The 14,664-nt window shown below is 49.0% G+C and overlaps 1 protein-coding gene across 1 annotated transcript; it reads right to left on the bottom strand.

Moving 5' to 3' along the window:
* Positions 1-425: 425 nt before the first annotated feature.
* Positions 426-13,585, bottom strand: RCN1 (reticulocalbin 1). The gene is made up of 6 exons (XM_043481317.1): positions 12,918-13,585; positions 8,139-8,332; positions 6,966-7,144; positions 5,245-5,305; positions 2,492-2,691; positions 426-1,614 (listed from the first exon to the last, which is right to left on the bottom strand). The coding sequence occupies exons 1-6, from the start codon at positions 13,169-13,171 to the stop codon at positions 1,507-1,509; spliced, it is 996 nt and encodes a 331-aa protein (XP_043337252.1). The 5' UTR covers positions 13,172-13,585; the 3' UTR covers positions 426-1,506.
* Between the last annotated feature and the right edge of the window lie 1,079 nt (positions 13,586-14,664).

Below are 14,664 nucleotides of genomic sequence, written 5' to 3'. Positions count from 1 at the left end.
GGGACAACAGAGGATGAGATGGTTGGATGGCATCACCAGTACAATGGACATGAACTTAGACAAACTCCGGGAGATAGTGAAGGACAGGGAAGGCTGGCATGCTGCAGTTCATGGAGTGGTAAAGAGTCACCAGGTACAACGTGGCAACTGAACAACAGGCCTTCATAAGAAGCCTAGATTTCCTTCCAGCTGAAACTTGTCTCTGAAAGGTCTTACAGTTAAGATGACCTGCAGTTTCTCTAATTATCATAGAGAAGTATATGTTAAATAAGTAAATATTAGTATGTCCTGAACATTCTAGTAGCTGGATTTTTAAAATGTAGAACTTCTTTAACCTTACTCACGTCATCTCATCCCTCTGTTAAATTCTCTATCAGTAGAGAATAATGTCACAAATGGTACGTGTGAAGTCAAACACCACAGGACACAGTAGAAAATCCTCAGTGGGATCCTTTATTCATTCACTTTCTACTTATAAGGTGGAATTTCAACCTGTGAAAGTTCTTTCTTACAGTTTAGCCAGTGACTTGGAACACTACTTTGTCAACTCCGTGGTGTAAGTGGTCCCAGGGTAGGTTGGAAGGCTGTGGATTCACCGGACTGGAAGAGATGGGTTCCAGAGCTCCACTAGGCAGGCTTCCCCAGGACCCCACTCTCTATTCCTGTCAGAGATCAGCGAGGAAATGGATTGGATTTCTAGTCACTTTTTCAAAGATCAGATCTACTTCATTTGAATGTCAAAAAGAATTTCTCAAGTATAATAAAGTGTTTACCATTTTCCTATAGTTCTTGACATTCATCTTTCCTGACATTCATCTTTTCTCCCTACCTTTAAAATTCCTTTCTTTTTCACATTATCTTTCTTAATTGCTTCTTATTGTAAAAAAAAAACAAAGACAAAAAACAAAAGATGGGTGGATCTGTTGTGCACATTAGCAGGTTCATACAGAAAAATGCACAGAGGTTTATATGCCATTTACAGTAACAGCTCAGAGTACAGTCAAGAAGGAAGAATTTGAAATAATCAGCCTTGCTCTGAAAGCAGCCTGTGTAGGAAGAGATACCACTGAAGCTTAATCAGAATTTTCCCTTACCAACTATTAACAGTGGAAATGCAAAAAATCTGCAGTTAAAATGCATAGCAGTCACTCCATATACTGCCCTCTCCCCACCTACCCAACTTCTGAATAACAGGGCTTTTCAAATTTCATTCTTCTTTAGTTCAAATTTCATGGAAAAAGCTAAAAAGTCATGTTTTAGTAATGTATCCCCATAAAGCATTGCAATTTACCAAGATTTTAATGTGTTTGAAGAGAAATGTTACTCAAAGAATAGTGGTGAGTAATTTCCAGCAAATATTGAGTAAAAAACAATTTTAACCCCAATCTGAGGCGATAAATTTGCTTTCTGTGGGGACATAACTGCTGTAAGTGAGACAATTGTAGCAACCATCCAGGACAATAAAAGAAAGCCTATGACAGTCTATCATGATATGGTGAGCGTGCATCAGAGCTCATCATGGTTTTTGGTGAGGTCTTCCCCATAATTGGTAGCTTGGCTTCCAACAAACATGTTCCAGTTGTCTAAGATCTCCTCTTTAGTGAGCTTTTCATCCTAGAGGAGAGAAGAAAGTACTTTGTCACAGAAACTCCTGAGTAAATAGCTCAGCCTGACACTCATGTTATTTCATTGATCTGCAACATTTAAAATATTACAATTCATAATTAAGAAACTGCTGGGTACCTCTTTCATCTACCATCATTGCTCTGCAAAACCCTAAATGGAGCAGCCTCCTGCTATAAACACTGAGCTGAAATATATCGGAAAAGTCCTCAAGGAATTCAGAAGCCAGAGTCTGGTTATGTCTACATGCAGTGCTGGCGTTCCCAAAACAGGCCCTGAAGAATTCCACTTCCCTTTTATGGCCTGACTGCAGAACCTGACTGTCTCCAGAGAATTCGGAGCAGTGATCAAAATGGGAAGAGGCAGGACTTCTTTCTACATCTTGTACATTTGCATATTGACCAGTGGATATTGGCATTGGAGCCGGCACGGTGAGCTGGCCTGAGGATGCCTGGGCCTTCATGTGATGGGATCCCTTCTGCCTCACATGCTGCAGATGTCTGATGAGAGTCTGCTGAAGGAATGAATGGATGAAAAACTGGTCCTAGGGCGATGCAGGGCATACCTCTTAAATCCGTGCCTGCCTACAGCCAACAAAGTGACCAGCTCTGCGATCCTAGGAGATGTTAGCGAACCTCAGTGCAACCCACAATGTACTCTCTAGGAATAGGAACCTCTGGCCTAATGAGCTCACTGTGGGTGATCGCGATGTCGGCCAAGTTCACAGGTCTCAGATGCAGGGCAGGAATGAGAGAGGTCAATAAGGGCACGGCCGCACGGGCCAAGGCAAACATCAAAGAAGCAAACAGAACTGATCTTATGTAAACTGTCTCCCTTCAAGCAAAGGTTCCAGAAGACTGCGAAATACCTTGTTTTTGTCTGACTCGTACACCAGGTGCCTGGCCTCGGCCTGCGCGTGGTCGTAGTCTTCGGGGAGGATCCAGTGACGAATCTCATCTTTGTCCAGCTTCCCGTCCTTGTTCAGATCCCTGAATTCATTAAACTGCTCCCGTTCTGACAGCACCCAGTCTGGCTCAGGGCCACTCTCCTCGTGGGAAAACATATCAGCTAGAAGGGAAGGCTGTTCTTGGTTATGAAGACCAGTGGGAAGGTAAATCTAAGAAAACCTGACCTCCAGCAGTCACGAGACCTAACCAGATACCTGGGGGGCAGTCTCCTCTTAGGTAAAGAATACAATGATTTATCCACTCTAAAGGCTACTGAGTGGAAGAGAAAGAGCTGCGCTTGGAAGCCAGAAGGTGAATTCTGGCCTTTGACTTAGTCCAGTGCCTTGTCTAAAGTGGAGATGGTAATTTATTATTCAAAAGGTTATTATCAAGGTCAAATGGGACATTTCTGTGAAAGTCCTCTACAACCCAGCCTGGAACTATACAAGTGAAAACTAATAATAATGACCAATACCAGCACTTTCTATGGTCCAGATGCTGTATAGAATGCATACTTTTTAAATTTGAGTTTTCATTACAATCCTATAAAGTAGGTGTTGTTATTCCCACTTTATACATGAGAACACTGAGGCACAGCCTTAACCCAAGGAGGACCCACAGCTAGCATGAGAATGTAGTTGACTATACAGGAACACGAGCACTCGGCTTCCAACCCATAGTCTTAACCACTGTGTTTATTACTGTCACTGTTTATATCATTTCCCGAGGGCTTTCACATATATTTTACTTCACCCTTAAAGCAATTTTATAAGTCAGATCAATAACCTTGTTTTACAAAATGGCAGGGAAAGGGAAAAAGAAGGCAAAGCTTACCCACTGTTTGCTAAGCCATTAGATTTTCCAGGAAAAGAAGTGGTAGAGAGAGTAGATAGTGAATGAAGGAAAAAGAAAGGCAAGACCCTGGCTGGGTTCAGCTACAAGTAGACCCACAGCATCTTGGAAACATGGGTGCTGTGCCTTCCTGTTTTACAGATGAGGCGACTGAGGCTTACAGGCTTATATGGAGTGATTACATGACTCCCACAGGTCCCAGAGTTAGTAAGTGGAGAAGCCAAGACTCTTAATTCCAGTGTTCTTCCCAGTGTACCATGTTACCGCTTGTCCCTGCCTGGAGAGAAGGCTCCCCCCTAAAGGAAGTAGCTTGCTAGACAAGACACCTGGTCTCTGACAGCAAGTCGCTCAGAATTCAGTTTTCAAGAAGAATGCCCCCACCAGCCTCTCTGCCAGTGTCCGGTGCAAAAAATGTTTCTTTTAGGCAACGTCACTCAAGAGTTTTGCCCCCCGCAATGCACCTTTTCAATGAGGACCAGGAAGAGAGTGAGGGAGAGCACACGCTTGAAATCTTGAAATCAGAAGAGCTACATTGTCTTAATCACCCTGCCTTCCCTTCAAGTCTAATTCCCTCACCACTGGGTGTGTGGGGCTCTGAAACTGCCCTCACACGCGTGTGCACCAGGCGTGAGACAGGCTGCCCTGTGCACACTGACGATGGGGCTGTCAGCGCTGACTGTTCCACAAAGGGAACGCCACCGAGATGGCTTCAGTTACTGAGGCGAGAGCTGCCGTTACCAGACACAGGAGAACAGCGTTTGCTGCTTCAGACCAGATAGAATTCCGAATGACTGGAACTCTGCTCTTCTTTCCAGCAGGCCCTTGTTCTCGTGTTTGGGGCGGCAGAGTTACACAAGCACGAACCAGAGGCTGATGGCAACGTGGGCGCTGCTTTTATTCAAGGTCACTGACTGCCTCTATTAAATATCTGCACAAAAGTTATATCCATCCCACCCCTCAAACGATTTCCCAGCTTTTACTTTACTGACATTTGGGAAGAGAAGAGCTATCCTGAGAAGGGGGCCTGCAGCTGGGGCCATGATCCTGCAGCTGAGGATCAAACGGAAATACCCGTGCTGCCTCCTCCAGTCCCTCAGGCTGGAAGGGCTCCTGGGCGGCTGAGAAGGGCTCTAACCAGGAGCAGTGGCTTCTGACCTGGGGGCTTAACTGGAGCCTCCTTCGACCAGGGCTCGGGTACCTGCAAACGCACTTCTGGATGTTGCTCAAGTGGAGCCCTTAAGAACAAAAAACTGTGAACAGTACTCCCAATGAAAGACCAAAATCCAGAGGCATAAAACAGCTGTATTTGGGGAAACCGTGCATTCTGTGAAAGGATTTACCTCTCTAAGAAGGAATCCCTTTCTGCAGACAGCTTGCGCCTGTAAACAGTTCTGCTGACCACAGCTCTGTCTATTCCGTTTCTAGGCCCCGCTGGCGAATAGTCTGCTGTAGAGTCTGTCCCCTGAGACTGTCTGATCCAGCCCGCCTTTCCATCTCTGGGATCTCCAGGCCCCTCTCGCAAAGGGAGAAACTCCGTAGTGTCATGAAGAGCGCCTCTCAGAGCCGTGCGGTCAATGGCTGACCTGGGCTCTTCTCCACCAGGAATGCCTCCCTGAGGCATTGTATTGCCTGCAATGCAGTGCATTGACCCTGCACCCCTAGGACTGGTGTAACAAGTCCCTCTCACTGGGAAGTCAGAGGAGCGACACCAACAGACTTGCAGCTGCTGCTAAAAGACATCTGAGGAAAAGTAGCCAGACATGTGGGTGGAGGACTGGTGCCCAGTTGGGACAGAGAAGCAAGACTCCAGGCCAGCACTCACCAATATATTCATCCTGATCCACAAAGCCATCCCCATTCTTGTCAATGTCCTCCAGCGTTTCCTAGGAAGCAAAAGGGGAAGAGATGCAAGATAGCTCCGTGCTTTCGGTAAATCTAACTACTGTCCTCCTTTGTCTGGCTTTTATGGCTGGAGGACTTCTGGCTCATCTCCTGACCTCCCTGGGCATCAGTTTGTGATCTGTAAAAAACAGGCAATGGCTTCTGTCCCTCCTCCCCCAGCCTTCAATTTTAAAAGCAAAACACTCTCTGCAAATGAAAATGTACCTATAAGCCCAGACGTTCTCTTATTATGAAGCCCTGCCAAGCTAACCACCTCCACTCTCCTGCCTAATCGTCTCTGTGTACTGTGAGGAATCCAGCTTTGAAAACCACTGGACTAAAATGATCACCAAGATAGATTCTACTGCTAACTGGACCAGGAACACCGAGGTGATGTCAGAAAATTATGGAACTGTGAAAAATTGGTAAATAAAAGTATATCTGACTTGAATACATTTGGGTGGCCAATAAGTAACAGCGTACAGCAAATCCTGAATGAACTTTTTGGCCACCCAATATTATGTTGTGTATTTAGTACATTTGACCTCTAAACTAGGGTTTTTGTTTTGCTCGGGTAAGTAATTAAATGAGTCTACTGTCCATTGTCACAGAAACTCAAAGGCATCTTGAAGAAAACAGCCAACCTGAGAATTGAGTCAATCCAGAAGCACATAATCCACTTCCCCATCTTCACTGTCTTCTGGCAAATTAGCCATCACTAAGTGGATGTTGGGTGTTAAAGGAATGGTTCTTAGAGCCATTGCCCAGTCCTCGGGGTCACTGTGGTCATAAGGATGCAGCATCCATGAGTGAACCCATCCATGACTGGAAAACTTAAATAGTCCAGGGCTGGTTGTTTCCCAGCAGTAAAACAACTGGAACTGCCTCAGGATGCCTGCCCTGAAAACAGGGGATCGGCATTTGCTTTAATGTCATGGAGAATGAAGACACTTGGGACCCGACAAGACACTATGGAAAGCAAATACACTCCAAGGGGAGCACTCTTTCTAGGCATGGTCTGACTTTAAGTTTCCATATGATCTCATGTGATTCAAGTTTTCATATGATTCCAGTGCATTCCATTTCTGAGTCTTTTTCTAGTTCCCTTAAAGCTGGCATGTGGGACAGAGGCTAGTTAGTTGCTCACCAAACTCATCTGCTCTTCCTGGGCACACATCTAAACTGTCAGTGTAGGAGCCCATGGAATGTAAAAGGAAAGGAGGTGTCATTTCCTGGCCAGAACAGTAAAGGCATATTGTGCCTTCTCCTTAGTCCTTCTCTTCTTCTGTCTATCAGAAGAATACAGGGGATCGGCCAAGATGACCTCAAAGCCACAGGATGGTGGGGGACAAGATGGAAATGGCTGGGGGGCCTGCCAGCACTTGAGAACCGCCCAGAAGATCCACTGATGGGGACCGTCTGTCCTGGACTCAGTATAAGCAAGAACTAACTTTTGGTTATTGTGTTGAATAGCTGGGATTGGGGGCTGCTTGTTACAGCAGCTACCCTCCCCTGACCCATCTCCTGAATACACAGGCCTTCCAGTGTATTCTACTGCAGAGTCCTTGTCGAGTTCCCCTTGGGCTGAAGAACATTCTCACTTTGCAAGAAAGTATAAGGTTTTGGTGCTGCTTCCCAGTTCAGGCTCTTTGGATATCTTACCAAAACCACAATTTCCTTCATATGCTCAAACTCCTCAGGATGCAGAAAGGCGGTGAACTCCTCCCGGGTGGCTGTCTGGTCACTATCGAGGTCTGCAGCCTTGAACCTTCTCTCGTCCCGTGGCAGCATCTTTTTAAAGGTGTGATGATCTGAGGTATCCTGAAACTCTGTGGGGTTTCCTGCAGCATGTGCACAGAAACGCGAACGCTGGCAAGGAAACTCAAGATCACACCCTCCAGTTCACGCCCAGAGGTATTTAATATGAAGGACAGAAGGTCCTGATGTGTCGAGTTTCTGAAACATTTTATTTCAGAATGCCTCCAGTGTCTGTCCCTCCAGGCCACCCTCCAGTCCAGGCCCTAAAGGCTTGTTAGGGGCATTATAGCAAGTGGTGGAAAACATAGGCTTGAGACCATATTAATATCCTACTTCACTTTGTAATACCCTACTTTCATCATATTCTTTGACACAGAACATACAAAGGCTCCCTCGTACCTGGGACATTTGTTCTAAGTTCCTGAGAATCTTTCAAGACCTCTCTTAATCTAGCTAGGAGTGTGTGTCTTTGGTTCTCCTCAGGCCTGTCCTGTTACGTATGGCCTCTACTAGGCAGCCATCTAGCAGGTCTGCACCCCATGCTGGGCACACACCCCTCCATCATTCCTCCCAAACAAGCATGTCTTATGTCCAAACCTTGCCCGCTGCTGAAGGCATCGTTGCACCTTTGTCCCTCCAGCTGACCCAGCTTCCCCACTTGTCTCCATCTCTCCAGATACAAATCCATTCTTTAAGGCCCAGTTCCCAAACCACCCTCCACCAGGAAGCCTTCTGAGACTGTTCTAGTTTACCCAGTCCTTGCTATCTGAAATTCAGGACACATGCTTCCTCTCTGCTTTGTTCCCTGGGTATGCCTCTGAGATTGTAAGCTCAGGTTGGAGAGCAGCTTATTTTTTAGTAGACCCTCACCCCCTTCCACCTACAAGTTCACTCAGAGTAAGTAGCCCGGTGTGTTGTTAGTAGGCAAAACAGGATGTTACACTGTTCTACTTAAGCAGGTTCTACTTGGAAGATTGTGACATCTCCCTGAAGTGGGTAGATATGATGAGAGAGTAATTTCCCATAAGCTTGTTACTCGGGCCCCAGCTGTGTAATCGCTCCTGCAGCACCACTTACCTAGGTAGTAACCATAGGTGGCTTGCTTGTATTCTTCCCAGGAAATTTTATCGTCTTTGTCCCGATCATAATCCTTCCAGACTTTGGCGACATTATCGTAGATGTACCTTTTCTGCACGCGTTTGATCCAGGTTTTCAGCTCCTCAGTGGTGACAAAGCCGTCTCCATCACTGTCGATTCGATCAACAATTTTCCTGTAGTTAAAAAAAAAAAACAAAACCCACGAGGCTATTACCAAGGCTTGTGTGATCCTGATCCAGAAAGAGATCAAACACCTGCAGAATCTAAAATGCTTAAGTGCTAAAATAAAATCAATGACCCGCTGATGCTTGAAAGGACCTTAAAGTTTAAGTTTTCCAAGGATGATATGCCTCTCTCCACCCACCCAGTGTCAACACCAGATGCTTGTGGATCAGGCCATTCTGTCCTCATAAACCGTGATGTGACCTCAGAATCCTTCTCAACACAGTGTTCTGCAGATAGACACTACCAACTGAGTGAGCTGATTTGTAAGAGGAAACCTAGCAGTTTTCCCTGATGTAGTTTAACTCCCTCATTTTAAAGTAATGAGGGAGTAATTGGTACCACTGGAGTCAGAGTCCATGTCCTCTGGCTCTAAACCCAATTCAAAAGATGGAAGAGTCTAGCTTTCTAGCTAACCCAACAAAAAATAAGTGAGATTTTTATTTTCCTTTATCTCACCACTTTGGATTCAAAGACTTGAAACTTAAAGCAGGAGGAGACCAGATCGCGGACAAAGCAAAAAATGTCAGGGATGAGAGGGCCTTGACATTGTGGAACCTCATCAAGAAACCTGAGCAGCTGCAGGAACCTCAGCCTCCTGCTCTTAGGGTGAAGGCCACTATGTCCACTGGCATCCCCTGCTCCACAGCTGGCCCGGGTTCCAGCAATTCCCCACTGGACTTCACTAGGGCACCGCATACCCCTGTGCAGAGCAAATGTCAAGCTGGGAACCTCAACAGAGTCCATCTCTTAGGCCAGAGGGCCCACGCTGGGGATGCCAGCCCTGAGAGGAACTTCAAAAACTCCTGAAAGCTACTTCCAGTGTTTAAGGAAGTTTTACCATAGTAGTTCATTTACCTGAAAAGAGGTCATATAGGCTAATTAGGGATTTGTTTTCTTTGCTTTGGGCTGGAATTTTATCAACTACAACTTCCTTACTGTGAACACAAGTTCAAATTGGCAATTACTCTTTGATCGGAAATGGAGATGAGTTCATTGGTACTTAAGTCTCCATCCCCTACCTGAACCTGGGTAGCCTTCTCAGGAACTTATCCCTTCCTTGCAACTTTGACAGGCCTCAAGACTAAAAGACTAAACCTCAAGTATCTTGCTTCCAGGAAATGACAGCCAAACACAGCAGAATTCTTTGAATACTGTGAAGTGTTTAGCCTACCTACTATGTGCCAGGCTCTACTCCAGTCCTGGCAGTGGTGACATGCCCATCAGTTATCCAAACCCAACTGAGAAGCAGAATCTCAAACCAGCAAAGACCAAATGACGTCAGACAGTATACAACCTGCTTTTTGGAAACGACAGCATCCAACGTATGCCAAAGAAAGATCCAGGACATCGCTCAGCCTGACACATAGTAGCAGCTCAATACATATTTGCTGGAAGCATAAATCATCTTAACTTCTCTCTTTAAAAATCTCAAACATGAGCTATAGGAAAAGGTAGCTATGATGTAGATAAACCAAATGCTACAATCAGAACACCAGGATCCTACTCCTGAGTGATCTCGGGTATATGACTTGACTCTCTGAGTCTCTGTTTCTCCATCTGTAAACTGGACACCTACTTTACAAGGAATGTTGGGAGGGTTAGAGGAGACAGTGTGCACCTTTCCTCACTAAGGACGATAATCCCGAACACAGGTGGGTGGAGAACTCAACAAACAGCTAACAGAAGTAAGCAAAACGTCCCAGGTGGTCTGGTGACTAAGACTCTCTGATGAGCTTCCAGAGTAGGGACCCTCAGTTTGATCCCTGATCAGGGAACTAAGATCCTGCAGGCCACAACTAAGACCCAGTGCAATCAAATAAATAAGATAAAAATGTAAAAAAAAGAAGCCAGTGAAGCATCGGGGGATCGCCCACCAGCTGCCAAACAAGGCTGCCCAGCTCTGCTCCAGACAATGACCTCCATATGGAATAACAGGCCATGGGTGTCAACAGAAACCAAAAATCGGGGTCAGTATGTGAAGTCACTCCGATGCTAAATGTTGGCAAGTAATTTAAATTTTTTTCTAAGACTCAGAAAAAAAGACTGTGTACATTTGCAACTGCCCGAAGCCTATGAGTCCCTACTTTTTTGTGTCTTTGGGGGCCTTAGATCTGCCACGTTTTCAGAATCTATGCGCAGATGGTGGTGACGAAGCTGCCTGGATCCAGCCATGCTCCCCCCTCTGCAGCCCAGACTTGGAGCTGTGGACAGAAAGATGGCTTCTCACACTCGGCCCAGCCCATACCGCGCCCACCCTTCATTTCCAGCCTTCCAACCCGCCCCCCACCCCACCTCTAGCCCAGATTTACTTTGTAGGTGAGCAGTATGTCCACTATCCATGCAGTGGCTCAGGCCAGAGACCAGATGCCACTCTAGATTGCTCCCTCCTCTCCCCGCCCCTGCCACGCTGAGCCAAGAGCAAGCACTGCCAATTCCACCTCCAACGTGGCTCTGGGTTCACCCTCTCCCACCGTGCCTGATTCAGGCACTCACGGCCACCCCATGCCCGGGTCTCCCCATCTGTGCCTTGGTTACATTCTCTGCCCTACTGCCAGTCCAACTTTTCTAATACATTTTGGAATAACATTTCTACCATGTACAGAATAATGTCTAATCCCCACCTCCCAAAGGTCCCTCAGTCCTGCCCTTGGCCTCCTCGCCACTCCCACCTCCCACTTCTCCTGCCCTGTCTCTTTACTGTCCCAACACCCGGAATCCAAAGGAACAGATTTTAAAACTGTCTATAAGCAGGCTGTTCTCTCTTCAGGAATGCCTTCCCCTGTTTGTCAGCCTGGTGACCTCTGAGTCATGCCACAAGCCCTGGTCAGATGACACCCCAACCCCCCAAGCCCCTGTCTCCAACCTGAAGCTTTAGGGGGCTCCTCCTAGATGTGGTCACTGTGGCTTTTACATGCCACCATCACAGCAATTATGCATAGCATCTGCTCCAATCTCTCTCCCCTGCATATGATTATAAGTACTTTATGGCCTAGAGCATAAGGTTTTATCTTTGTAGTTGTCAGGTATCTAACACCCTGCTGAGCACATAGTCATTCAAACTAATTTTCATTAGTAAATGAATGCAGCTAAGGTCTTCATACAAGGGTCAAATGCATCACCACTATGCTTACTTGTCCTCTCACCACTAGGCTTACTTGTCCTGATGAAGGCATTAAACTGGAAGTTTTAGGACGGAAAACTAGAGTTCCCTACTCCAGTTCCTCAAACCTCTCCTCCTCCTCACTGGTGACAAATGGCTGCCACCCAGGGCCCCTGAATAAATCAGCCTCCAAGTGCCTCAAAGCAATACAATGGACTGAACTCATCAATGGTCCCCATTGTTAAGGCTCAAACTAGAAGAGAAAGTACTTCTCTGCAGAATAAAAGGTGATTGTTAAGAGGTGACTTTGAAGTTCAAAGATCCTTTCTATCAGCGCAGGCAGATGGTGCACCTACACAATAGGTGTAATTTAGCCTCACAGTCTGTCCAATCACACTGGCCTTTGGTGGCCCCCATCAGCACAGGGATGGCTGTGTTCTTTTTCTATGTAGCAGGGCAGAAAGACCCTCCAACCCTGGGAAGCAGATTCCCGGAGGCCTGGTGCCCAGTAGGCAGGGCTCTCAGGACCCTCCCCAGCCAGGTCTCCATCAGGACTCAGGCTGGCTGTAGACTCATCTGTGGAAGGGTTTCCGGAGAACCTCTGACAGCGCTCAAGTGTCTCTCCAGGGCCTGTGGAGAGGGTGCACTGAGATGTACCCACGTTTTGTTTCCCAGGTTTGGTTCCTGACTCAGCTGCCTTCAAGGGTGAAATTCACAACCTGCCACCACACCACCCTCCAGCCTTTTGGCCTCGGCTGCCAACGGACTGGGTGCCTCTGCTGCAACAGAAGATGCTGGAGACAGAAACGAAGGGGCCAGTTTCCATTCCCACCCTTCCATCCCTATCTCCTAATGCCCCTCCCTTCTTAACAGCAGGATTCTTATACTCCCTACTTCAGATATGGGGGCGACTGAGCAGAAGACAAGAACACCTCAGTCCCAGCCCTGGGACACGGGCCAGGAATCAAGCCTCCGCCTGCCCCTTCCTCTTATCTATTAACGATCATCCTTGAGACCTTAGCAGTGTCTCCTGCCTCGCCTCTTGGAATGGGAGACGCGAGAAACCAGGAGGGTGGGGGAAGAACGCCTATCACTAAAAGGCCACCGTGGACAAATTCTTCTTTTGTACGCTCCCTCCCCTCCCTTCTGATGCAACCCGGGGGAGGGGGCGGGCCCTGGCCGTCCTGGCTCCGGAGACCGCTGCCACGTTCTCGCCTCCCCGCGGGAAACCACCCCGGCCCCAGGCGGTGATCTCCATGCAGGGTCCCGGCGCCCGCGGACAAACTTTGCTTCAGCCCCTCCGCCTGGCCCGCCCGGCCCACGCCCTCGGATCCCGGCGCCCGATTTCGCTTTCGCTTTGCGGCCGGTGGCCAGCGCGGCTCCGGCCCGAGGGGCCCCGCCGGCACCTGCGGCGTCCCCGAGCGCGGCCTCACCCCAGCCTCTCCTTGCTCTCCTCCGAGGTGAGCTGGTCGAAGGTCTTGGAGTCCTCCTTGCCCAGGAAGGCCTCGTGGTCGTACTGGAAGCTCTGGTTGTCCTCGGCCGGCCGCTCGCCCAGGTCCGAGTCGGGCCGCACCACGCGCTCCTTGCGCACGGTGGGCTTGGCCCGCAGCGCCGGAGGCGCCAGCAGCAGCGCCAGCAGCAGCCCCAGGGCCAGCCCCAGGTGGCGACCGCGGCCGCCGCGCGCCATCGTCCGGAGGAGAGCGCGGCCCGCGGGAAGGCTCCGAGCGGGCGACGAGCGGCGGCTCGGAAATGGGGGCTCAGAGCGCGCGCGGCGGCGGCGGGGCTGGGGCCAGGGCCGGCGCCGGGAGGGAGGGGACGGGCCGGCCCCTCGGCCAGCGCCCGCCCCGTGCCAGAGCGGAGGGGCGCGCCCCGGGCGGCGGGCAGGGGAGCGCCGGACGGTCCCGCTCACGCGCCCATTGGCCGCCGGGCTGCGGGGGGAGGCCGGGGCCGGGGAGCCACGTCGCCCGCCCGGGTGGTGGGCGCGGGGCTCGGGTTTCGCCTGGGCCCCTCCCCGCGATCTCGTCGCGAGGGGCGGGCCCAGGCGGACTGGGCCGGAGACTGGAGGGCTCCTAAGAAGACCGGGAAGTTCTTTGTCGAGCAACAGATGTTCGGGGTAAAACTCCCTCTCTCTTTTTCCAGTTCCGGAGAACTGAGAGGAGGGAGGCGCTGCCCACCCCCTGCCCAACTTCCAACTCAGCTCTAGACCCCGCCCCAGATGTGCTCTTAAGACAAACTCAACCGCACTTAACCAAACTTGGGGTTCCCTGGTGGCTCAGACGGTAAAGAATCCGCCTGCAATGCAGGAGACTGGGTTCGATCCCTGGGTTGGGAAGATCCCCTGGAGAAGGGAATGGCTACCCACTCCAGTGTTCTGGCCTGGAGAATTCCATGGACTGTATAGTCCATGGGGTCGCAAAGAGTCGGACAGGACTGAGCGACTTTTATTCTCTTAACCAAACTTGGAGGCTGGTTACAAATTCAAGAGACTGGAAGGAGACCCGGGTGGGTGAGGTCTTCTTGAAACCAGGGTCGCAAACCTGGTGCCGGAGGAGGGCCAGACAGATGACTTCAACATGACGCGGGGCCGTCTACTTTGAGCGGAAGTGCAGGTCCCAAGCAGATCTCCAAAGAAATCAGGCTCTTGGATGTCTGCTTTCATTTCTAAAGGATGGCAGCTCACCTTACAAATGTACCGCTTGTCTTGAACAAACCTTATCTTACCTTTTCATCACTGTGTGTAGTGATGAAAATGTTCTGTATCTGGGCTGCCCAATAGGGAATGGCTAGTGGTGACTCAGTGAAGAATCCGCCTGCAATGCGGGAGACCTGGGTTCCATCCCTGTGTTGGGAAAATCCCCTAGAGAAGGGACCAGCTATCCATCCACTCCAGTGTTCTTGCCTGGAGAATCCCATGGACAGAGGATCCTGGCAGGCTACAGTCCATGGGTTTGCAAAGAGTCGACACAACTGAGCGACTTTCAGTGACTGACTTTAGTGAGCACCAGACAGGTAGCTAGTGTAACTGAGGCATTGATAGTTGAACTTAAATAGCCACACGTGGCTAGTGGCTATCATACTGGACAGTTCAGGTAGAGCAATAATTCTTCATGTGTCACAGCCTTTTGAAGCTCATTGGAAACTGTGGACCTTCTTACAGAAAAATGTACCTAGAGTTGCTGG

The sequence above is a fragment of the Cervus canadensis genome, chromosome 11, assembly GCF_019320065.1.
Source record: "Cervus canadensis isolate Bull #8, Minnesota chromosome 11, ASM1932006v1, whole genome shotgun sequence".
NCBI lineage: Eukaryota > Metazoa > Chordata > Mammalia > Artiodactyla > Cervidae > Cervus > Cervus canadensis.
This window is presented reverse-complemented; position numbering and strand designations above follow the sequence as displayed.